Below are 23,704 nucleotides of genomic sequence, written 5' to 3'. Positions count from 1 at the left end.
ATCGACGACAGGAGAGAGAGAGTGAAAATAGGAGGAGAGAGAAAGAGCAAGATATGAGAGAAAGAACGCATACGGAGGAGAGAGAAAGTACAAATGCGGGAGGAGAGAGAATGAAAAAAGTGGGAGAGGAGATAAAAAAAAATGATAATGAGGAGAGAGAAACTAATATTTCTTTTTTGGAGAAAATTATTTTTTTTATTTTTTTATTTGTTTTATGATATAAGGGTATAATGGATATTGTACATATGAGAAGGGTATATGTGAAGTGGTTATTTTTTTTTTCTTAGAGAAGGGTACTCTATGAAGTACAAGTAGCATTTTAAGGACATTTTTGATAAAACCCCTATTTAAGTGGATAAAGAGACCAAATAATGATTGGTCGGTCCATCATCAACAGTTATATATATATATATATATATATATATATATATATATATTGGTGCCATTTAAATTCGAAGCTTTCGATCGAGCCTCTCGCACGTCCCAAACTTCTCAAGTTAGTCATTAGACACGTGGTACCAAAATTAAGAATTTTAATTTTATATATTTAAAATTTGATTGGAATCAAAATTTATATAATAATCAAATAACTGTAGTTTTTATAAAATAAAAATTAAATAAAAAATGGTTCAATAATCGAAAACGGAAATATAAATATGAATATTTAGAAATATAAAAATAATTAAATACGAAGGTTTTTGTCAATAAACAATTTGTTAAATTAGGAGTGTGGAGTGTGAGTGTCAGTATGTATAATCCCAAAGAAATTTCCAAAAAAATTATTTTGGGTTTTGTGGAAGTTAAAATAAAGGTCTTAGAAAAAAAGAAAAAAGGTTTGTAAATAGTATTTTATTTGGGTCAATTGGGTTAATCCATTAAACCTATGGGTTTAATGGGTTTAGATCCATTTAACCCATTAAATAATATCAACCCAAAAGCATAACCCCAAAAATGATAATAAATAGGTTGGGTTGGATTAACCCATCAAACCCAACCCAATTTGACATTACTAGGCATCGATCAACGGTAAGTTGGAGATCGACGAGGAAGATATATATATATACATACATACATACATCTGACACTTTTATGTACTGAGTCGATTTTGATTTCAGTTCTTGTGGGCTACTCCTTTGGTGGAATCTTCTAGGTTAATGTGATGATTGCTTAAGATCAGCCTGTGTTGTCTTCTTCTATCGCTTGTCTGCTTATCAGTGGATGTAATTGCAAGTTATGGATGACATTGTTTGCTTTCTCTTTGGCGAAACCGACGATCTTGCCATCTACGACAACTTGTCTCAGATGAATTTCTTTATTGGATACGACACTGTCTCAAAAAAGGTATCGTTCAAACCGACTGTCTGTGCTAACAGATAGTAAAAGAAAAGAAAAAATCGTTACAATATTTTCTGCTTGAATCGTTGTGCTAAGCCGTAGTAAAAGAAAAGAAGAAATTGTTATGATCTTTTCTTATATGTTCTCTAAATCACTTGAAAAAAAATCCCTTCTTTTCATGCCACCTTTCTTTCCTTTTTTTTCTTCGGTGGGTGACTATTTCTATTTGCTTAAATAAAACTAAATTGATCTCAATCAAATACTAGATAACCATATTCAAATCGAGTTCCATATAAAAATTATTTTAAAATCGAGTTATGAGAGGTTTGAGAGGGTTATTCTTCCGGTGCAAAGCTAAAGCATCATTTATATCCAACTTATTTGAGAAGGTTTCACCCATGCTACGTACAAATAATGAGCTCCACGCTTATCTCTAGGTGGATGCTCTTGGAAGGATTTCTTTTTTTCTTTTTCCCAGAAGGCGCCATGGATTTGTCGAACAAAGTACCTAAGAACCGATTTACTATAACAAAAGCTCTTCGTAAGATTGATCTTTCGGTTTCCAGTTATTGGTTTTGGTTAGTCATTAAATCGGAATGGTTACATATTGTTCTGTTCAAACCATCAATAGATAAAAGATGAAAAAAATGCGCCTGATAATTTTATCGATAGTGCATGTTTTTGCAAATGAAGCAACTCAGAGTTATAAACAAACTTACGAAACTTGCGTTGAAAGTTAATAATGATCACTCCTACACACATAATGTATTACATAATCATTGTATAGTTTTTGAAAAATTATATATTACTTATTTTTAATAAATATATTTTGACACAATGTTACATATACATATATATACTATATGTTCATACCATCCACACATCAATTGTGATATTGTGATATAAGATAATTAACATATATGAAATAATATTGATACATATTAGGCTAAGACAACAAGAAACCACTATTAGGTTGACAGAATTAATAAAATTTATTTTTAAAAATGATGAAAATTTATTATAAAGGAAGAAGAGATATATAATATAATCCACTTCCAAAGAAATTTTGAAGGCTTTATTTTCGATGGAAAAGCCGCATAACGCCAAAGGTCAGACCAATCCTCCCGAAGACCGGAGACAGTCTATCTCTTGAAACGCTATGTTTTGTTGGGTTCTTTTTTTTTCTGTTGAATTAATGCTTTTTATCTATTTTATTATATATTTTTTGTATGTGGCATATGATGTTTTAGATTGTATATAAAGCTCATAAACATATTAAGTGTAACTTGCTTTCAAAGAACAAAATAAAATATTTCCATTACAACTGTTCCGATTAACTTAAACTCACATATTTAATTGACAAATTAAAATTTATATTCGTATTATTTTGGTATATCTCTTTTATATAGGAGATTGTATGACATGGAAGAAATGAGTGTTTAGATATAACTATATTCTTGGGAGTAGTATGAAAAATATTTAAAAAATAATATATCTTTTACTACAAGATATATTAACTTCTAAATTATTATATATTTTTGTTTTAGCTCTTTTAATTTTATTTAGTATAACTAATTTAAAAATAAATTAATTTGACTTAATAAAAATGATACATAATTAATTTTACCATTTATTTTATTTTTTATTTCTATATTCGCATTTATATGTGTTTTTTATTTTAAAATTTATTAAAAATCTCTCCATAATAGATTGTATAGGTAGATAAGTTCATTTAATAAAATATATTTAATTTTTTTAATGTGAAATATTATTATTAATATTACTATTATTATTATTATATGCATAAAAAATATCAAAATCTGGCCTATTGTATTGATTAAACATATACTTCACCGTAAAAAAATATAGAAAATTAGTATTCAACACATATATAAAAATGATTTTATAATATAATAATACAATTATATCCATATTCATTGATCTTCTACCTTTTTAAAATATATCAATATATAACTTTTGTTATGTTCATACCAATGATTTTTCATAATAAAAAATAAACATTTTATATTGATAACAAAAAAGAATAAACCGTGCATCCCGCCGCAGTTCACATATAGTAAAAACTAAAAAACTGGAAAATGAAATAGTGCCACTATCATTCATATACCGTAGCGTAGTGGGTTAGAATTCATTTGGGCCGTTGCCAATCTATAGGACATTTGGAACCTTCAAATTGGACTGAGAGTTTTTATTGTTTAAAATGGGATCATAATCTATCATAAAGATTAGGATACTATTTTTAACATAGGCCTATTATATCGTATGGGCCTACACATCAAGTAAAACAGGCCTTTTATTAAAAAATATTTAGATTTAATATTCATAAAAATATTTATATTTGTTAGGAATATTTTGTTTTAACCAAGTTTGTTATTAATTTTATATTAAATTCGATTCATTCTATTTGAAAAAATTAATATCGTTTCGATTTTTAAATAAAACTATATTGTTTAGTTTGATTTAATATATTATTTAATAACCCACCACACAATCCATCAATCATGTTACGTCCGGTTAAAAAAACCCCACTTAAATCCCTATTTCTATTATAATCTTTAAATATATAATATTTTTACATCAAAGTCTATGGATACAGCTCGACAAGCATTTATTAAACACCACTTCGTAAAAGCAATGCATAGACACAACAGCAGGGAAAGCAATGGTTTCCAATATTTAATTACATAGTTATATTATATCATCCTCAGGCAAAAAAAAACAAGGAATGGGGACATGTTGACCCACAACTTTATACAGCATCCTATCATCCATAAAAATTTAAAATTGAAATATTTCCATAAATAAATCGTCGAATCCATTAAAATTGAGATTGATTTTTCTGCATATAACTGAAAAGCCAAATTCATTCCTACGCTCTAAAAAAATCACATGGAAACAAAATTTTGTGAACCTCCCCGATAACTAATAAAACTAGCACGTTTTCATTGTGGTTTTAACAAACATATTATTCTTTCCACTCTTTACCAAAACATTACTAACTAATACTGCAATACAATACAAGGCACAGAGACACGTGTAGCTACATAATTCATGTATGTGTGTGTATATATACGAGGGAATCATTTGAAGACAGAACTTGAGCAGATAAGGGCTTGTCTCTTCTGCTTTATCTCGCGAGATCATCGGTTTTTGTGCGAGAATCTGTTTGATTTTTCTTTCGTTTTTTATTTTCGGGAGATCGATGGAGGTGAATGGAGATGAAGTCGATGGAGACTTGCTTGTGGGTCTGCTCGAGAGCTTTAGATATGGTAATATGTATAAGTATCCCACCGGAGATATTGGTCCGAAGCCTACGGACGATGCGGAGGACGACGAAGACGGCGACGATAAATCTCCCGGTATGTTATCAATTTGAATTTTTTTCACCTCTTGAATTTGTCTGCAACGTTTTGTGTGGTTAATTAGTGAGACTTTGGTTATCTATTTATTGAATTAATCTGTAAGTTTAGTGTTTACATATTACTATGACTCAGGAAATGCGTCGGCCGAGGGAAGTTCATCGTCGTTGGTAACTTCCGGTTCGGAGGTTCAGATTGAATATCCAGAAAACCGAATCGAATCGACCGACGATCTTTCAGAAGCGAATTCCACAAATGGACCGATTACGGAGCAACTGACGACCGACGGTAGCGAGATAGAGATAGAAGAAGAGAAGAACACGAGCACAGAGGAACAACCAGATCTAGAAAGTTTGCTTGCGAAACAAGAAAGATATGATCTGTTTTGCCCGAATTGCAAGTCATGCATCACCAAGAGAGTGATTCTCAAGAAACGCAAACGTGGGCAGCACGTTTCAGCTGAGGAGCTAATTCCCGAGACACCGATCGAACCGGAGAAAACCGACGACATCGATGAAATGGAGCCACCGGTTAAGGTTCCTGCAGTTTGTCCCGTCGACTCAGATGAAGAAGAAGAAGAAGAAGAAGAAGAAGAAGAAGAACCGCAGGTGTTCTCATGCTTATCGTGTCTGAGATTCTTCATCCGGTTAGGTAAATACTCTGAACCGGTTACCCGATCAGATTCTTTGGTTTAGTCTGGTTATTGAATGTAAACCGGGTTGATTTATAATTTCAGGAACTAGTTTCATGCTACTCAATATTTTTAAGAACCGGAGAGAACCGGTTCAGGAGCGAGGTATGTGTGGTGCTTACAAACCATCATTGTAATTGAATATTTTGAGAATATGTAAATATAAGGATATATTTCTTGGAACACGTAAAAGTAAAAAAAAAATCAATTTTCAAAAAAGAAATGACAGAGACGTGTTTTTGCAGCGGACGGCCACGATCGGCCTGTGTCAGAGTCTGGGAGAACACCACCGTCCGATACAGGTTTCGCTGGCGGTGGAGAGGAACACGACCATGATCTAACGGCTGGACAAGCTTTTTCACGTAAGTTTTCTTTTCACCCATATAAAAAATATATTTTTTTCCCTCAAATCACGTTGGTTATGATTTGTCGGAGGTTACGTTGACTAATAAATTCATTACTCGTTCATCACGAGACCAACTTGAGTTTTTTTTGGTGAAGGACCAACTTGGTATTTTTAAACTGTAACAATTTTATGCATTTATATTTTTTTTATTCTTTTTATTTAAATATGTTTTATATAGTTATATATTTTATTTTGAAATTACAAAATCTAAAGCAATCTCATTACCAATTTACAATACAAATTGGGCACCAATTTACAATGCAATAGTGTTTCGAAATGGTTATCATAGAGGATTTTGCAACGAATTTCAATTCATTATCATCTCCTCCGTCTATATTTAGCTGGACATACACTATATAGAGATTCCTATGTATATATGAAGTGGATTTCAAATATATACGATTTCAGGTTTTCAATTAAATATCAGACATATATGAATATCGGAATTTAGAACTAATAAATATATATCACAAGAAATTAAGTATGAACTTTATTGCACAGATGACAGAGAAGATGGACCCAACTTAGAACCGGAGGATATTCGACCGCCCGATTCGCATCCAAAACCACAGGAGAGACCTCCTTGTGATGATGATGGTGCACAAGACACTATCTTTACGACGTCAGAGGAATCTTCTTCAAGTAAAGTACTTCAATTTCATAAAAATTAAACCTGTTAATCCGGTCCGATAACCAAAAGATTATCCAACCACTGTTGTGATTTTGATGATGAAATAATAGACTCTTTTGTCTTCTAATGAAGGTTACATGCTCCAGTCTTCCAAATCAATGGGAACTACTTGGTGGTGGAGACCTAGTGATATCAATATGGATCACATTCTAGGTAATTTTCGGATCGTTAGTCGGTAGACACGTCGGATATTTTCGAATCTTGCAACAATTTCCGACATAATTAAGTGAATAGATAAACAAGTCCCTTAACACTTTCATAGGTTCAAGAAAGCTGCCAATGCCGTCTCAACCATTGGGAGTTTTCCGGTGGGGGAAACCTAGTACTAACATGGATCAAATTCAAGGTTATAAAAACACCGATTGGATCTAAATTGCCGGGAAAAAAAAAGAATTTTGTGATCTAAAATGTTATTTTTCCTTGAAACTTTATAAGCCAACAATCTTATACGTATTCCATGTTTTTTATATATTGTATTCTGAAAAACGTTACAATGTATGTGGGGAATCAGACAAAGATAATTTACAAGTAGCAGTTCATGGGGAGACCACAAATGATAGGGAAGGATTTGGACATGAGATTTTAAAATGCATTGTGTACGGAGGCTTAACCGAAGCCATCTCTAGTCTTGGCGTTGTCTCCTCCGCAGCTGCTTCCGGTGCTTCCACGTGTAAGTTTCCCATTTCTAAATTGTTAGAAGAGCGTATACATGTTGTGTCTCGATATGTTTACTGTCAAAATGTAAATATGTCGGTCCATATTTACAAAAAAACGTTATGTTTCTATATGTATATACTATCAAAATCTGACGCACGTGGTGATTTTTGTTGCTTTTGTTTTTCAGTGAACATTTTGGCCCTAGCGATTGCCAATTTGATCGGCGGTCTTGTCGTATGCGGTCACAATGTAAATCAACCATACGTTTAATCGGTTTTCTTCCTGCTGTCCATATAACGATATCGGAGTTTAGATGTGTTGGAAAACCGGTTTCTTGCATTACAAGTTATACCTTAACCGCTTCTCGAGTTTGCTCAGTTAACTTTAACCGGGGTTCATCAGTATTTAAAGCTAACATCGCTTTCTTTTTTGTTCGGTTTTCTATAGGTGCGAGATCTGAGAAACGAAAACGTCGATTTGGTTACAAACCATTCAGAAGAGCAACAGAAGGATCATTACAGTGAGTTGCAAGGAATACGAGCCAATTTCCGGTTCCACGTCTTCATAACGGTCCTCTCTTACATCTTCTTCGGCTTAATCCCTCCTCTGGTTTACGTCTTCTCCTTCCACCGAACCGGAAACAGGAACCATACCGTCGTATCGGTTTTCTCGGTTTCTTTGGTTTGCATCGGGTTGCTTAGTATGATAAAGGCATACATTCGCGAACCGCCCAAATCTTACCTCAAATCCGTGATGTATTACGTGGGAATTGCCGTTTCCTCGTCCGGGATTTCATATGTCGTTGGAGATACCGTTGGAGGATTTCTTGAGAATGTTGGTTGGTTTGACGTAAGCCAAACCGGTATGACTTCGGTGTTGGAGGGAATCAAATCGGTTGAACTCGATCTAGCTTCCATCTGATTGTACCGGTTTGGTTTTCAATGCGACACAAGTGATTGCACCGAATGTAATCAATATCATTTTTATTTCTCTATCTCGTTCCTTTCAGGTTTCCGACAACTCTAATGTCCGTGGAGATTGAAGACCCCGTGCTCTTATGTTGTGTATCTTCGAATTCCGTTTTGTTTTCAGGTTGCTGTTGCAATTTATCTTCATAAAAAAACAAAAAAACATACTGCGACCTTTTTTCATAACAAAAAAGCTAATATTTTGAGATCCAAACGCCGTTCTTTTAGAGTTTTCGTTTTTTTTTTGACAAAAAGGTTCCTTTTTTAAAGCAAAAGATCCACTTTTTTTAATATGTATATTTATATATATAAATGTGTGTTTTTCTGACCGTCCAACGCCACAGCAGTAAACACGTGGATGGATGCAATGAAAAACCTCATATGTTCATTTTATAACAACTTTTTTCTTGTCAATATTGTTTTTTTTTTACTTCAATCAATATTGTTATTGTCAAATTTAGTTCAGTGAATTAATGGTTTTGATCAGCGGAGATAACCGCGAAAGAACTAAATGTCTGTTTTTTTCTAAAAACAATAGAGATGGTAATGCTATGCATATTAACATAAAAATATTAATTTACAATTAGTTTGAAATTCGGATCAGTTAAAGTAATAAGCAGGATTTTGATAAACAAATCAAAGTTCAAATTATGACGCGGCAGAAGATTATTGAGAAGCGAGGAGGATAGATCGGGGAATAAACACAAAAAAGATTTTGATGACGTGGCAGAAGGCGGTATTACCGTACATCCATCATTGTTTTTCTTCTTGGGGAAGGATCATCCATAAAAACAGAATAAAGAAAAGACAAAAACCTCCTCCTGGGTTTTTCATCTGTTTTTTTTTGTTAACCAGGTTTCTGGATCGAGATCCAAACTAATCACGGAGCCGATAACCAACCATGTGATTAAATTATATGTTCTCTCCCTAACCTAGGTTTGAATTCGGGACGGGATAGACTCTGTATCTCCGTTTCACCGGTTGAACTACTTAGGTTGGATGTTTTTCATCTGGGTTCATAAACGACGAGGAGTCATTTCCGCGGCTTTTTTTTTTTTGGAGAGGAGCAAGTTGGTGAAAACTGGTAAAATGTATGTATGAATCTTCTTCAGATTTTTCCTTCATTCTTTTTTTTTAAAATGTTTTATTTATTTTTTAATTCCTTCTGCTGATGGGTTGCAGAGAAAAGCCTTAATGATGTTTCCCTGTTGTTATGTTTTATGACTGAATCTAGGAAAAACTACCCTTGTTGTTAGTAAAAGCTTTGTGTCATTGATGCGCATAGTGTTGGATTTTACAATGAAAATCCCGACCAATTTTAATTAAAACCAAGCGGGACTCCAAAGCTCAAAAAACGCGTTACTATTATTGTTAGTTTTGGACCGACATTACATTTTTGGAACTATTTACCCTTTCATGGTAAATTTTCCCAGACAAGGAAATGATGCTTTATTAAATATTACCTACTCTGAGCTCTTTAAGCAACATTCGTCTCAAGTTTCGGCAGTTTTGAGAAGTCTGATGATCTCGGGAAATACCACAAATGGCTATATGGTAGTATATGTACATGTATCTATGTATAGCTTTCAGTAGCACTAATAACTGATATTAATTTGAAATTCGGTTATAAATTCTGATAAGATATATTATAATGAGAACTTAATTAAACAAATATAAGTTCAAAACTGTATCAAAGTTTCAACAAATAGATTTTCCTAATTTACAGGCCATTTTTTCCATTATCGAGAAGCTAAATACGTTGGAATGAAAAGAAAAAATGAGGCGAAATATCATTGGTTGGACTTTGATGACGTGGCAAAGGAGGTTATTTACCGTACAGCAAAGAAGCTTAGGGCCGAAGCTTTGTCGCACTCTTAAATCCCTCACCCTCTCACTGTCGTCCCTTCACCTTCCTCTCTCCTCTTGTTTCTTCTTCTCGACGAAGGATCATCCATAAAACACAGAATCAAAGAATAGACAGAAACCTCCTACTAGGTTTTACCATCTGTTTCATAAACGAGGAGTGTTTTTTTTTTTGCGGCGGAGGGACAAGTTGCTGAAAACTGATAAATGTAAGTGATGAATTTTCTTCTTCTGTTTTGTTTTTGGTTTTTCTTTGTTTCTGTCTGCTGCTGTTGGGTTATAAACCCTAATGTCTTAAAAATCGACTCTTTTTGAGAAATTATGTTGCTCCTCTGGGTTTACGTTGTCTTTCTAGATGGGCTCCAAGGGGCAGAGCAAGAGGCGTTTGATTCTATCTGACGATGACGATGATGACTCCGACACCAGGAAGTTCTACCGTTTTAAAGTCCTGTTACCAAATACAGCTACTGTGGAACTCACGGTACGTTACTCAAAGCCCCAAATGCCAATGGAGCTTTTCGTGAAGCTGGTGAAGGAGGAATATGACAAAACCCGGATGAACTGTGGGTTGATGAGGAAGAAAAAGCCGATAGGCTGGAACTCAGGTCCCAGGTTTTGTTTAGAGGATTCTAATGGTAACAAGATGAGGCAAAGCGTTAGATTCGGAGAGTTTAAGCCTTGCCAGATGCATATCGTATGTCTCCATGTGAGTTTCCAGCTCCCGCTTCAGTCTCTTGGCTCTGTTTCATATTCGTTTCCTTATCATATTGGTATATTTGATCTGTAACTGGTTATTTCAGAAGTTCTTTCTTTTCCAGCAAAACTTGGAGTAAATATTTCTCCTTTCTTTGGTTTTGGATTCCCCATGATTTTTGGTTTCATGTTGTTGTTCTTCCTCTGGATCAGGATGGTTCTGGTGAGGCTGCGGATACATTCGAGGTGAGTTGTGCACCTTGTCCAGGACAAACGTTGAAATGAAATTTCCCTGCTTTTGCAGCGAATGTTTCGGCATTGCAATTTCAATCTGATTGTGCTGATGAGCGTCTGATTCTCAGAACATGTGGGACCTGACTCCTGATGTTGAAGTGTTGAAAGAGCTACCTGAAGATTATACTTTTGTAACAGCTCTTGCGGATTTGATAGTAAGTCTTCCATAGATAGCCGTGTTTTACAGCATTTTTGTTGGTTTTTACATCGCTTGTATCATTATCAACGTGAAGTTGCCTTGGCTTGTATTTGACAAGATCACTGGACTTTTGGTTGGTTATTTGACTCGTTAAAGATAACCAAGCCGAACTGACGTCTTTTATAAAAGAGATTTAGTACTCAGTGCTACTTTTCTTGGCTATCAAACCTCCATTTCTCTGTTTGCTCATTTCACAGGACAATTCCTTACAAGCTGTGTGGTTTAACTCAGACAACCATCGGAGATTTATTAGGTGTATATATGCCTCTTATCTTATATGCAAGGTTGAATGATCACAACAATTTTTTTTTTTAATTAAGTGTGATTGGTTTTGATGAATTTTACAGTGTGGATATTCGTGAGGACCGAATTTCAGTCTTTGATACGGGTTCCGGAATGGATGGTAGCGAAACGAACTCCATCGCGAAATGGTAAAGCTTTTTAGAATTTACTGAAGTGTTCTGGGTGGGAAATAGAACATATTGGTATAACAGATCTTTGTTAGCATGGCTAGTGGGTTATGAACTGTGAACCATGTAACAGGTTTTCTAGGCGAATTAACTTCACAAGTTTTATGCACATTGGAATGAAAAATTCGGATTGGCTATTCTTTTCTCAGTATGACAATAGTCGGTTTTGTTTCTTATTGTCAGCTTTTGAGCACTGTTTTTCTTCTTGTGTAGGGGTAGGATGGGTGCCTCGTTACACAGATCATCGAAACCCCTGGCAGTTGGTGGCAAGCCTCCATATTTAAAGGTATGAAATGATTCTTAAAAACTGTCAGAATAATTTAGAGACATCATATCTATCTCTGATTTTTTACATAGTGTGGATCCTATCTAAAAGGAAGAGGACTGCCAAAGATAATAGGTGTTTACAATTTTATATACGGATTTTTGTAGTAATATTGGATTGGATTTAACCATTCTAAGTATTGTAGGCGATCTGCCGAGCTGTCCAAGTGTGTATAGGCATTTCTAACAATTTTCTTGCTACTGTGACTAGAGTATGTTTAAATTTGTGGAGACATCAATATGTGACATGAATACGACTTCATATCTAGGTTTTTTGGCATATATAATTCATAAACCGTGGCTTTTTCTTTCCATATGTGTTATGTTCTGTTGATGATCTGAGTAAGCTGCTTTTGTTTGTCATGTAGCCGCTGTTCGGGATGTTTGGATATGGAGGTCCTATAGCCTCTATGCACCTGGGAGGGTGAGATTTTGCCTATTGTTTCATTAGATAGATTGAGATCGACAGATACTTATCTGCTTCATTTTTGCATTCTTTTTGTTGAATTGGATTGACGGACTTTTTTTTATAGACGTACATTGGTGTCTTCCAAGACAAAAGAGTCTAAGAAAGTTTACACTTTGCTTCTCGAGAGAGAAACTTTGATCAACCGTTCTGGCTCTGGTGTTACTTGGAAGGTTGGTGAATGTTCTCTTGTAACTTTGCTTTTTAGGCTTGTTTCTTTTTTTAGCTACAATAAATTTTACTACTTTTCTAGACCGACGGTGGCATGAGAGATCCAACGGAGGAGGAAATTAAATTGTCGCCTCATGGAAGTTTTACGAAGGTGCAAGGGTTTTCTTACTTGTCATCCTTTCTCTTTAGCTGTTCAGGAGTTAGTTATCTGTTTTGGCGCTATCTATTTTTTTTGTTTTCAATACCATGGCATGAGTTTGCTCTTGTTTACCCGGTCCCAAGCCCGGATAAAGGAGTAGGTGGTAACCAATAAAACAAAAACTATGCCTATCTTACATGCAATGAATTCATGTTTCAATACCATGGTTTGGCCCAAAAACTTGTATTTTTGTCTAGTCTTAAAGGAACTACGTGTTTCTATATATGTTTATTACCTTACTCATAACATCAATTATTCCTCACTCTTTGTAGGTGGAGATTTTTGAACCAAAGCTTGAAATGCCTGATATATCACACCTCCAATGCAAGCTTAAGGACATCTATTTTCCTTACATCCAGGTAATTGTGATAAGCAAGAATATATTAAACTTATCTTTCTGTATCTTTTTTTCCTCCTTTTTACCCTTTCTGCAATATTATGGTTGGAATTCTCTTGAAATATTTCTAGTACATGATAAAGAATGTTATACTAATCGACGTTGGTTCTAACTTCTAAGTGAGCAAAGTCCCTTAGACTGGTGTCACATAAATACAAATTAACACATAAGTTTGTGTTGCTTTCTTAAAACAGGCATACCCTTGTGTTGGATGTTGAAAAACAATTAACAATGCATGATTGGAATCCTAAGTTTCCAATTTGGTCGCAATGGATTACTATGGTCTCTGCATCTTTATCTTGATTTATTTATTTGGTTTTCCTGAAATGTAAAACTGGTATTGAATTTTGCATCATCATCATCATCATCATCATCATCATCATCATCATCATCATCATCATCATCATCATCATCATCATCATCATCATCATCATCATCATCATCATCATCATCATCATCATCATCATCGTGCAGTGTGATGAAATCTCTGAAACAGGGAAGACTGAGATGCCGATAGAGTTCCAGGTTTGATCTTTATACCGAGAACCTTTTTGTAATACTATATAAGAGCATACTGAACTTGCGAGATCTTTACAGAACTGAATTCGCATAAGTATTTCATGTCTTATCATCTTGAGAAAACATAAAACGAATTGAAATGTACCAGCGAGTTCAGATTTCTTTAAATGCAATCTTGCGCTCTATGCTATATGTGATGCAAGAATATCTGCTACCCAGAACTTTATCAAAGCTGTTTAAGTTCTGATTTTATGGTTAGATATCATTTTATGCATATGTCCCTGAACTTGGAAAATCAATTTCGGTATGACTGTTTTTCCGTTTCTTTTTCTCCCCTTCTGTTTTTGTTTGTTCTTTTCAGGTCAATGGAGACAATTTAGCTGAACTAGAAGGTGGAGAGGTTGCGATTACCAATTTAAACTCATGTACGGGCCGTGAATTTTCTTTTCAGCTTCGATTCTGTGCAAGTGGTGAGAAAACAAAAGGTATGTCCTTATGTAGATTTGGAGCTTTTCCCTTTGAAAAGATCGCTGTTTCTCACCCCTATGTGAAATAATTTCTACGTTGGAATGTTAAAATATTACGATGCACCTTTCACATAATTGCATTCATGTACATGTGTGAACATCAGCATACAATAATTTACCCCCTTTTCTCATTGCAAAAGAATGCACAGGCTAATTGTAACACCATGAAAGCCTCACTTTCGAAAACTGCCAAAGGTTATGTTACCATTTAGTCTTAATTCTCATTTCTTTCCAGGGATATCTTCAAAGGCAAATGCTCGCCTCAAGTTTGTTTATTTTCCAATCATCGAGGTACAAACAATGCATTCAGAAAAGAAAAAAAAACATAGTGACTCTGTTATTTTCTTCAAATGGTCTGAGTACTGAAGCTTGGAATGCTTATGATGTAGGGGAAGGAGAGCATTGAGAGAATTTTGGAAAGCTTAGAAGAGCAAGGATACAGAGTAACAGATAGCGTCGAGACCTTTAGTTGCATTTCAGTTAGAAGGCTCGGCCGTCTACTTCCAGAAGTTTGTTGGGTTAGTTCTCTGTAGAACAGATTGTTTATAAATACCAGGAAGCATATAGAACTTACCTTCTGTATTATATGCATGCCTGGCCAAAAGTCACTCTGAATGATATATCTTTTATGGAAATTTTGTGGCTATATGTGTTCCATGTTTGTGTAGGTGGTATGAAACATTTAGTTCAGTGATGCCTTTCTCTTGAAACTAATTGAATGTGTGCAGCCACCGTTTCCGTTTATGAACTTAAAGCTGAAGAAAGGTGCTAATGCCCCCATATTGAAGAGTTGTTCCTCGCGAGTTAAATGCTTTATCGGTACGTGGTTATAAGAGTTCTAGCCGTTTGACGATCAACCCTCTAAACCTATGTGGTATGTGGAAAATAAAAAACATTGCCCCTTTTCGAGTTTTGGAACACATAATCATTTATGCGTATACAGGAAAAAATATACCAGAATTCGTAGTAGATTAACACTTGCTTACCCTTTGTTGGTTACAGACTTGGATGCTGGCTTCAATCCAACACCCTCGAAAGTGAGTTATTTTTTTTAACATTCTCAGATTGCATCCCAAAACATTGGGTTTATACCATGACATCCCTTTTTTTCAGACTGATCTTGCGCAGCAAAACCCTTATTCAAGAGCTTTGAGAAACTTTGGGAGTAAATCTACAGAGAAAGGTCAGTTCGTAAACCTTGTACAACCAACAATGTCTTTGTCATGAGTAGACTTTAATTAACTCCTTGGCTTTAAAGATGTGAGTATCGAGATGCATAGAGCCGGAAAGCCGTTGAGTTACACACAACTTGAAAAGGAGTTTCAGAAGTGGGTTCTGGAAATGCATCATTGCTATGACAGAGAGGCTGAGTCCACTGCAGATGAAGGCATCCTCATTGTTGACTCAGAAAACGACCCCTTAGATAAAAACGCTCTTCGTATTTTAGGCGATGGTAAGCGGTTTCATGTATGCATCTTTGAGTGCCATACCATCAAAATTTTCATTTTAAATGGAAAACATCCAAAATATCAGCTTCTAAAAAATTTTCAAATGCTCTCTTTTCCTGCATTTAAATAAAGGAAGTTATTACTATAAAAAATGGAAATTTGCCTTCGTTTGATTGCTAGTTCACAGCCCACAGCCATTGTGATTGTGCCGTTAGTCAATCTTCTTCTTTATCTTCTGTCTAGGTCGTATTTTTCTCTAATTTTATATGAAGCAAATGCCTAATTTGTACATGTGGTGATTTTTGAGCTCAAGTTGTTCGGGTGCATGAATGTTTGAAGAGAAAAGGGGTATCATGGAGTCGGGGGCAGAATATCAAGATTCTGAAAGGTGCATGTGCAGGAGTTCACAGCAACAATATATATGCGACAATTGACTATTTCCTCGTCGAAGGATTCCAGGGTGAAGCTGGAGGTACTTAGCATCTCTGTTCTCATTTACTCTGTAGAAATGAAACTACAATTTCGAGTTGTCATGTCTCAGTTGTGTGATTCTTTTGCTTTGAGCTTCTATTTTTGTCTGTTGTGTTAAGTTTAACTGAAGCTTAAATAGTGTTAGTGATATTTCTGTCTGTAGGATTTTGTTTATAGAAGAAGCCCTTCGTTTTCCATCCACTGAAATCAGTTTTTAAGCTATATGATTGCTACAGTGCTATGTGAATCTCCTTAAGCAGAGTGAAGTTGTAAAAGAGCCTATGATGGGTCATTAGTCTTGCAAGTTAGTACTGAACAGTTCCAATATCAAAATTTCACAATAAATTAAAGAGGTGGTGAAAGATTATGAGGTTTTGTGTTTGACAGCATTTCTTGCTTTGTTTTTTGTTGTTTCTCCTGAACAGGGGATGCTCGGGTCATATGCAGGTGAAATATTTTTTTCTCGGATCATTCTTAAAGTTAGATGATTTTACAATTTCTAGTTCCCTTACCTCAATCTATAAAGGCCAATCAATCGTTCTGAGAATGAGGGATGCTTGCTTACAATCATCAATGGATTCCCAAAGCTGAAACTACAAAGTTCTCTTTCGCTGCCGATCAGTATTATTGATGCCGGAAAGGTCAGTTACTCATTTATTTGCTTTTTATTTGTCCTCTTGATTTGTTTGTTGATTTCTCTTTCTGCATAACAGCTTTGACTTTTTCTTCGAAATGTTTTGATACAGTGCTTAGCTGTTGAAAGACAAGAATGGGATACTAAACTTGAGAAGGAGCGGCTCAAGGCTCCTGCATCCATTGATTTGCTGAATGAGAGAGAGTGCCTGGAGCTGGATATTGATGGGGTAGGAAATGTATTTAGCACTATAAATGAGTCGTTTAGTAGCAGTTGTGGAGTCAACAGTTTTGATCTTGATTTTAGGCAATGATACATAATGTATTGTTATGTTACAGGCACTCCCTGTTGATGTATCAGTACGTGCTGGGGAAGCTCCACCGCAGGAGATTGTGGCGGTTGTCCGACCCGTCAACTTCACATCCTCAACACCGTCAAAGAGGTTGGATCAGAAGCAGGTTGTGAAGCTTGATAAAGAAATGCATATGGAGATTAAACTGGTGAATGGAACTGGTAAATCAAGCAACAAAAATGTCCAGCATGTATTTTCACAGCGTGTTTCACATTCTTCGCGAAAAACTGTTCATGGGTTATACTTCTTTTCGCTCGGGTCCAAGTTCCCTGATTTGTTCAAGAAAGCTGGGATCTACATGTTCTCCTTCTCCGTTGTAAGGCACTTCCGAAATCATATTTACTCAAAAACATTCTAATTTTGAACATTGTTAGACCTCTTGCTTTTGTTTATGAAACTACAATAGAAGGGCTGCTTTTTTATTTATGAATTTGAAAGAAAGAAAGTTTTGTCTTGTTAAGTTGGCCAGACTTTCGTGTGATGCGTTCTAATGAACACTTGTGATCCAGGGAAAATCGTTGTGCTGCACAAAGACTGTCTCAGTTAAAGCCTCTTCAAAGGCAACAAGCTGGAAACTTAATAATCTGGAAAACTTGTCCCTCGAGATTCGGTAAGACTCATAATCGTTTCATAGACCCTATAATTCTCTTGAGAATTCAAATTCGGGTTGACATTACATAGTCAAGTATGCAGGGTCGGTTCTTGTTTCCCACCTTTCCGTATTGCTTGCTATGACATGTATGAAAACCAAATTGAGTTCTCTTCTACTCCAAGTCTTGAAGTGGAATTGACTGCTAGCTCAGGTTTTAGACTTGAAATTGACAAGGTGAAGGCTGATGTAATAAAAAACAGATCCATTCTCAATATCGAGGTATGTTGCTATTACTTGCTTTTCTAAAACAAATTGGTACAGCAAAAATGCTAATTTTTGAACTTAGCCTGTGATGAAGGTTTGACTGTGAAGATTGCCAGAGGAAAAATGCTCATTTATGTGATTTTGAAATTCATGCAGAATATTATTGTTGGGACAAATGAATTGGACAGGATCCGACCAAGTTATGAAGCAGCCTTAAAGATTTGTTCAAAGGATGAACCACTTTGTGTCTCTGTTTCTTGTAAAGGTTAGGTTACTACTCTGATCTTATTATTTTCTATCCTCTCATCTGTCTCTTCTGCATAATTTGTACACTGTTTGATTAATTTGGCTGGTGTAGGCTTGTAAGCTATCTTTTTTCCGGATACATCCTGTAATTTGTGTTTTTCTCTATTTATAAATATTGAAATGAAAACCATCAAAAGAGACGTTACATGTGGTAAATATACATATTTTCTTTAGTATGTAGAGGTACATTAGATATTGGAGAATGCTTAGTTTAGGTTTTAACTCTAAGATAGTCTTGATTGCACATTTCATTTTTGTAGGCCTGAATAGAGATTTGTTTTCCTTAACGAGTTTTCTTTTCTTCAGTTAAGCCAGGCCCTCTGGAGCATGTTGTTGTAAACAATCGAGAAGCATTGGATAATCTTTTTCCTGATTTCACTGTTAGAAATCTTACCTTAGAGGTATATGCAAGTATATATATGTACATATATGATATATTTAACTGAATTAGATGTACGTCGATATACGTATATAAGGTCGCTGCATATATCCTCTGAAGAAGTAATGGCTCCCAACGGTAATTAGTTGTGTTAAGAGAGTAGACATTTTGTTAAGGTGGTTTATGTGGTTTATAGAAGCAGGTTTAGAAAATTTAGAGAGTTGAGTTTACTAAGTTAAAAAGTTTGAGTTTGGATATATCAAGAAGTTAAGGGAGTTTGAAATTTTAATGTATGGACTAAATAATTTTGAAATTGTGAATTTAAGAGAGTTGAATTGAATTAACCATTGAATGGTAAACTATTTTTATGTGAACTCAACTGACACAAATTTAACTCTTTAACAATCAAATTCAATGTTTTTACCACTTCAGACTAACTTTGAAATTTCATGTAGATGTTCGATGGATATGGTAACCATGTCGAAGAAGGGACTGATGTTATGTTACATCTTGATGGCTTCGAAATCCAAGATCAGATGGGATTAAAACGTAGTGTACGTGAAGCTTACTTTTCTTGCTATGCTTGTGATTCTTTTCTCTTTTAGAGAAATCTTAGTTGTGTGTGTGGTGTGCTTTCTGAGTCAAGTTTATGTTGTGTTCTAGAAAATCTTCAAGATAATCGTTTACCATCAATTTCTGTGGGCTTTCATTTCTGGTCAGATCCTGGAGTGATGTTATATTTACTGTATTTTCTGTCAGCTGTTGTGGAAGAAAAATAGAACCAATGATCTAGCTGATGAGTGGAAATAATCCTATATTGAAAGTATTGTCGTAGCCGTTATAATGTTTTTCGGTTGATATAATCAGCTATCAAATCTCCTCGGTTGATTTGAGAGTTTGGATTTCAGTGTCATAGATTTTTGGAAATTCACAGGTTGATGATTGTGGCTGCATTGATCTCTCTGGAGTTCTCAAAGTCAAAGCAGGCTATGGGAAATCTGGTAAGTTGGTCTCGTAAATTGCTACATTCTTCTGTTATGCATTCTTTGTAAGTTCGGGTAGTTATATTCTGATTTATCTTGTGGTTTTGCTTCTCGATAGTATCGCTTTCTGTTAGGTCCAGTGATGAAGAAATTTTCAAGATAGAGTCAGAAACTGTGAGAAGAGAGCTCCAACTTGTAACAGAGGTCGGTAAGCATAACATGCGTGGATTCTATCTGTTGCTCATGCGTTGAACACTTCTATGAATCTATGTTCCTTCATAGTAATTCTTATTCTCTTCTTATCTTTCACTGATATATTTGTTTATGATTACAATCTAAACAAGTACGTTTTTTTTTCAGCTGCCAGAGTACTGTACTGCCGGTTCTAATCTTGAAAATATTGTTTTCAAAGTGACGAATTCGGATGGTACTGTTGATACAAGCATTCACGATGATGAAAAATCCGGGAGTTATCATACCCTTACCCTAAAATCTGATCCAGCAATCTCGGAGAATGCCATTCGATATGCCTTTGTACATGGCTGCTGCAAAATCCCTTCTCTTTTTCTCCCTAAAAATGAAGGTCTCTTTTGTTTGGAGGTGTTTCATTTTCGTCACTCTGAGCTTCACATGAGCTTAAAGGTAGTAACTTTGGAACTGGGCCTGATTCTATCTTTTGCATTTGTTTCGGTTTTTTTTCTTTCTGGTTGCATTCTTTTTCTCCATTTCTTTTCAGATATCTGCTTGGTGCTCGCTTTTCTGCATACTGGTGCTGATTCTCTTGTAACTCTAGTGCAGATTTAGCTAGATCTCAATTCTCAAATATAAAACCCGATATAGGAAAGTGTTTCTGATTCTCTTGTACTCTTTTGCAGATTCAGCTCATGGCTGCTCCTGAATCTGAAAGAGACGACACTGAGTCTCCCTATCCATGTTCAGGGAACGGGATTTTTCCTGAGTTTCATCCACACGTAAAGGTAGCTTGCGTACTGTGATATCATAATTTGGAATTTTGCATTTCTTCCCTTTTTTGTTTTGATTCATTTACCTGTTGAGCAAACATACTTTTGTGAGTGTTCTTTCTGATCTATAGATCTATCACAGACTTGAGTATGGTCCTCTGTTATATATTCTTGGTGTTCACTGTCTTCTGCATATATGTGTGGTGATTCTCTTATGTTTTTAAGATTCAGATTGAGACTGCTCCTGAATCCGAAAGAGAAGAGATTGAGTCTCTCCTTCCATTTTCGGAGAACCACGTTTTGCCTCTTGAAGTGTCTCCTTCCTCAATCCACTGCCAAGTGAGCTTAATGTCTGCACATGAGCGCAGTGAGGTATATATGATCTTCAACCATGTAACCCATGTCAAGGCCATGAAGTAGCTTTACATGCTTTGCTCATGAAGAGGTTTCTTTCAGAATCTAAATTGCTTGTCTTGTAACATGTTGAAACTTTGTCACATACCATCATTAAAACATGAGATCAGAACAGAGATCATCTTCATTAAGCAAAAAAAGCATGTTTTTTTTTATGGTCCAAGCATGTCAAGACCATGCATTTGAGGGCTTGTGTTCTTTTGTTGGTATTCGTTATTTCTGCAGGAGTTATTCGAAAAACTTGAAAGATACGGCTCACGAAATGGGGCACTTGAAAAGCAGCTGAATGGTTTAATGACTCAGAAGAAAGAAATCGAACAAGACTTGAACATATTGCAAGGTATTATTCATTTATTTATTTGCATAATCTCCCTACAATAGCCAATCCATTGATAAGGCGTTGGGATTGTTTTTCTCCATTTCTTAAATCATATCAAAAAGCTTCTCTGGGACAACTTGATGATGCATCCTTCCCGGAATGCTTAACGACAAAAGAAGCATTGATGAGAAAGATAGAAATGGAGCATTTCGACTCTGCTGCATCGGTTTACTGCTGTCTGTCCAGACACATTTCACCATCTCGAGCTCAGATTCAGTTAAGGAAGGATGTGATTGGTCCAGTCGCACTTCTTGGTTCAGTTGTCTCCTCTTCGCTTAGCAGGTGATTAATCCGACTACCCTTATCCTAGTAGTGCACACGGTCGGTTACCTGAAATTTTCGGGTTACTCCAACCTGAATCTGAACCTGAACCTGAAAGTCTTGGGTTTCTTGTTTTGTCACTCAATCTTGTCCCCGTGTATTTAGGTGTCTGAATTGAAACACCCGTGCGGGTTTGCCAAAACCCCAATATTCGTAACAATACTTAGCCAAATTTGGAGATTGGGAAAGCAAAGTGATTGGAATTTTGGCCAATCACTTTTTTACATCTCGTTGCCAGGTGGGTATCCGGAGGTTGGGTGACTTCGGCCACCCCTATCTCTTATCATGTATCGTCTCTGGTTGGGACTAAAGTTTATGGTTGTGAACTCCTTTTTGCTAGCGAGAAAGGAGGGGGTATTAGACGTTTTGCTCATCTGTTTTCTGCAAGGTCCAGTCCCAAGTCTTTCGGGTTTACAAAAGTCTTGCCTTTTTCTGTTTAACATTTTAATTCCTTGAGCTGCCGGGTATATGCAGGATACTCTCTGAATACTTGGGAAAAGAGACGATGTTAGCGTTGGTATGCAAATCATATGAATCAGCTCGTTCGCTGGAGCGATATGGACCAAACGGTGTTATAGATCATGAGTTCGGGATTCACGCTGAAGCAGCGAAGCTTCAAGGATCCGTGGCCAGTCGTTTTACCGTCATATGTCTAGAGAGAATCAGGTAAAAAAACGTTGTCAGTTTCTTTTTCTGTTCAATATCCTTTACGTAACAGATAAACAACAGGTCATTGTTCTCTTGTTTGCAGACATTGGAAGGGCGGATATGTCAAGAACGATCCATTGAAAAGATTAAGTTTGGGCCGACCTAGGTTACCGAATGGAGATATGGTACCGGGCTTCTTGGGTTATGCCGTGAATATGATCGATTTGGCTTCAGAGTTGCTCAGCGTACGGATATCATCGGGCTACGGCCTGAGAGACACTCTGTTCTATGCACTTTTCAAGACGTTGCATGTATACGAGACCAGAAATCATCTGGAAGCGGCGCTTCCGTACATCAACGGTGGAGCTGCGGTCTCGTTAGATGGTGCAATCGTCAAAGAAGATGGATTCATTCGTCTCGGAAGCTGGTACGTGGCTCACTTTCTCGTTTCAGAATCTTTTGTTTCACTGTCAAGAAAATGGGTTTCTTTTTCTGTGGGTCTGTTTCTTTTCTGCCAAGTTACCATCGAGTCCATGATGGACTTTTTCTCTGATTCGAATCATCCGAAATTTGAGAAAAACCGCCATGAAAGCTCTGGTTTTTTCCTCGCACACCCTTTTGCCGATCCATCTGTCTTGTTCTGCCAGGCGGCCAGAAATGTATTTCCCTGTATCGGTAAAATCAGAAGAAACACAATCGATTCTGAAGGAGATCGAAGCGAAGAGAGATGATCTCAGAACTATCGTGGAACAGATCACGGGAACTGACAACTCTCTGCGTAAGGTTCAGAAGAAATTCTCCAAGAGGAAGAACGAATACGAAGGGCTCCTTGGGAGTGTCACGAATCTCCCGAAACGACGTCGTTTGGAGTTCGACGAGCATGTCGCGGCAGAGGAAGACGACGGGAGTACGGCCGACTAAAAGACGATGAGTGGATTGGATCAGAAGTTACCGGTTTGATGAAATCTCCGGTTTACCAGTCGGGTATGGCCGGTTTTTTTGGTTTGTGGATAATTAGTCGTCGATACGGGTACGGCCCATTTAAAGTCCAAACGGTGTAGCCCTTTTTACGGATTCTGTGTGGACGGTGAGGAGTAATTAAATACGTTTTCATTTCAAGGCATAATTATCTATGATAATAAACCCTAGAGTCCACTCTCTCTAATTTTATTTAATTTCCACTTATAATTAAATATTAAAAATGAAAATGAAAACGAAAAACACTTCCTGTATAAAACTAGCCAAAAAAAAAAGAGAGAGAAGAAAAAGCTGTGGGCAAGACCCCAGAGGGAAAGAGATTC

The 23,704-nt window shown here is 36.1% G+C and overlaps 2 protein-coding genes across 11 annotated transcripts; both read left to right on the top strand.

Moving 5' to 3' along the window:
- The first annotated feature begins 4,354 nt into the window (after positions 1–4,354).
- On the top strand, positions 4,355–8,512 carry LOC104798903 (membrane protein of ER body 2). Of its 4 annotated transcripts, XM_010521141.2 has the most exons (11): positions 4,355–4,715; positions 4,827–5,366; positions 5,452–5,511; positions 5,652–5,768; positions 6,314–6,454; positions 6,576–6,656; positions 6,766–6,849; positions 7,015–7,173; positions 7,348–7,409; positions 7,608–8,089; positions 8,170–8,512. In XM_010521141.2, exons 1-10 carry the CDS (start codon positions 4,559–4,561, stop codon positions 8,079–8,081), a joined length of 1,875 nt encoding a protein of 624 aa, XP_010519443.1. In that variant the 5' UTR covers positions 4,355–4,558; the 3' UTR covers positions 8,082–8,089; positions 8,170–8,512. The 4 variants fall into 4 exon arrangements, with proteins under 4 accessions (XP_010519443.1, XP_010519442.1, XP_010519445.1 ...); XM_010521140.2 differs by lacking the exon at positions 8,170–8,512 and having other exon boundaries at positions 4,356–4,715; positions 7,608–8,148; XM_010521142.2 differs by lacking the exon at positions 8,170–8,512 and having other exon boundaries at positions 4,357–4,715; positions 4,851–5,366; positions 7,608–8,148.
- A 1,510-nt stretch (positions 8,513–10,022) lies between these two features.
- LOC104798901 lies at positions 10,023–23,529 on the top strand. Of its 7 annotated transcripts, none has more exons than XM_010521135.1 (40): positions 10,023–10,200; positions 10,347–10,697; positions 10,898–10,930; positions 11,047–11,133; positions 11,375–11,430; positions 11,525–11,608; positions 11,861–11,933; positions 12,340–12,395; positions 12,505–12,610; positions 12,691–12,759; positions 13,080–13,166; positions 13,679–13,729; positions 14,085–14,208; positions 14,486–14,541; positions 14,640–14,768; positions 15,006–15,069; positions 15,253–15,287; positions 15,364–15,433; positions 15,509–15,703; positions 16,006–16,170; positions 16,595–16,616; positions 16,696–16,810; positions 16,916–17,032; positions 17,142–17,471; positions 17,665–17,765; positions 17,849–18,026; positions 18,168–18,276; positions 18,624–18,718; positions 19,152–19,250; positions 19,631–19,697; positions 19,798–19,883; positions 20,040–20,321; positions 20,416–20,448; positions 20,555–20,656; positions 20,867–21,013; positions 21,281–21,395; positions 21,497–21,716; positions 22,230–22,421; positions 22,507–22,830; positions 23,051–23,529. In XM_010521135.1, exons 2-40 carry the CDS (start codon positions 10,347–10,349, stop codon positions 23,322–23,324), a joined length of 4,899 nt encoding a protein of 1,632 aa, XP_010519437.1. In that variant the 5' UTR covers positions 10,023–10,200; the 3' UTR covers positions 23,325–23,529. The 7 variants fall into 7 exon arrangements, with proteins under 7 accessions (XP_010519437.1, XP_010519435.1, XP_010519436.1 ...); XM_010521133.1 differs by having other exon boundaries at positions 14,979–15,069; positions 16,012–16,170; XM_010521134.1 differs by having other exon boundaries at positions 14,979–15,069; positions 20,873–21,013.
- Positions 23,530–23,704: the final 175 nt, after the last annotated feature.

This window comes from Tarenaya hassleriana, unplaced genomic scaffold (genome assembly GCF_000463585.1).
Source record: "Tarenaya hassleriana unplaced genomic scaffold, ASM46358v1 Cleome6, whole genome shotgun sequence".
Taxonomy (NCBI): domain Eukaryota; kingdom Viridiplantae; phylum Streptophyta; class Magnoliopsida; order Brassicales; family Cleomaceae; genus Tarenaya; species Tarenaya hassleriana.
This window is presented reverse-complemented; position numbering and strand designations above follow the sequence as displayed.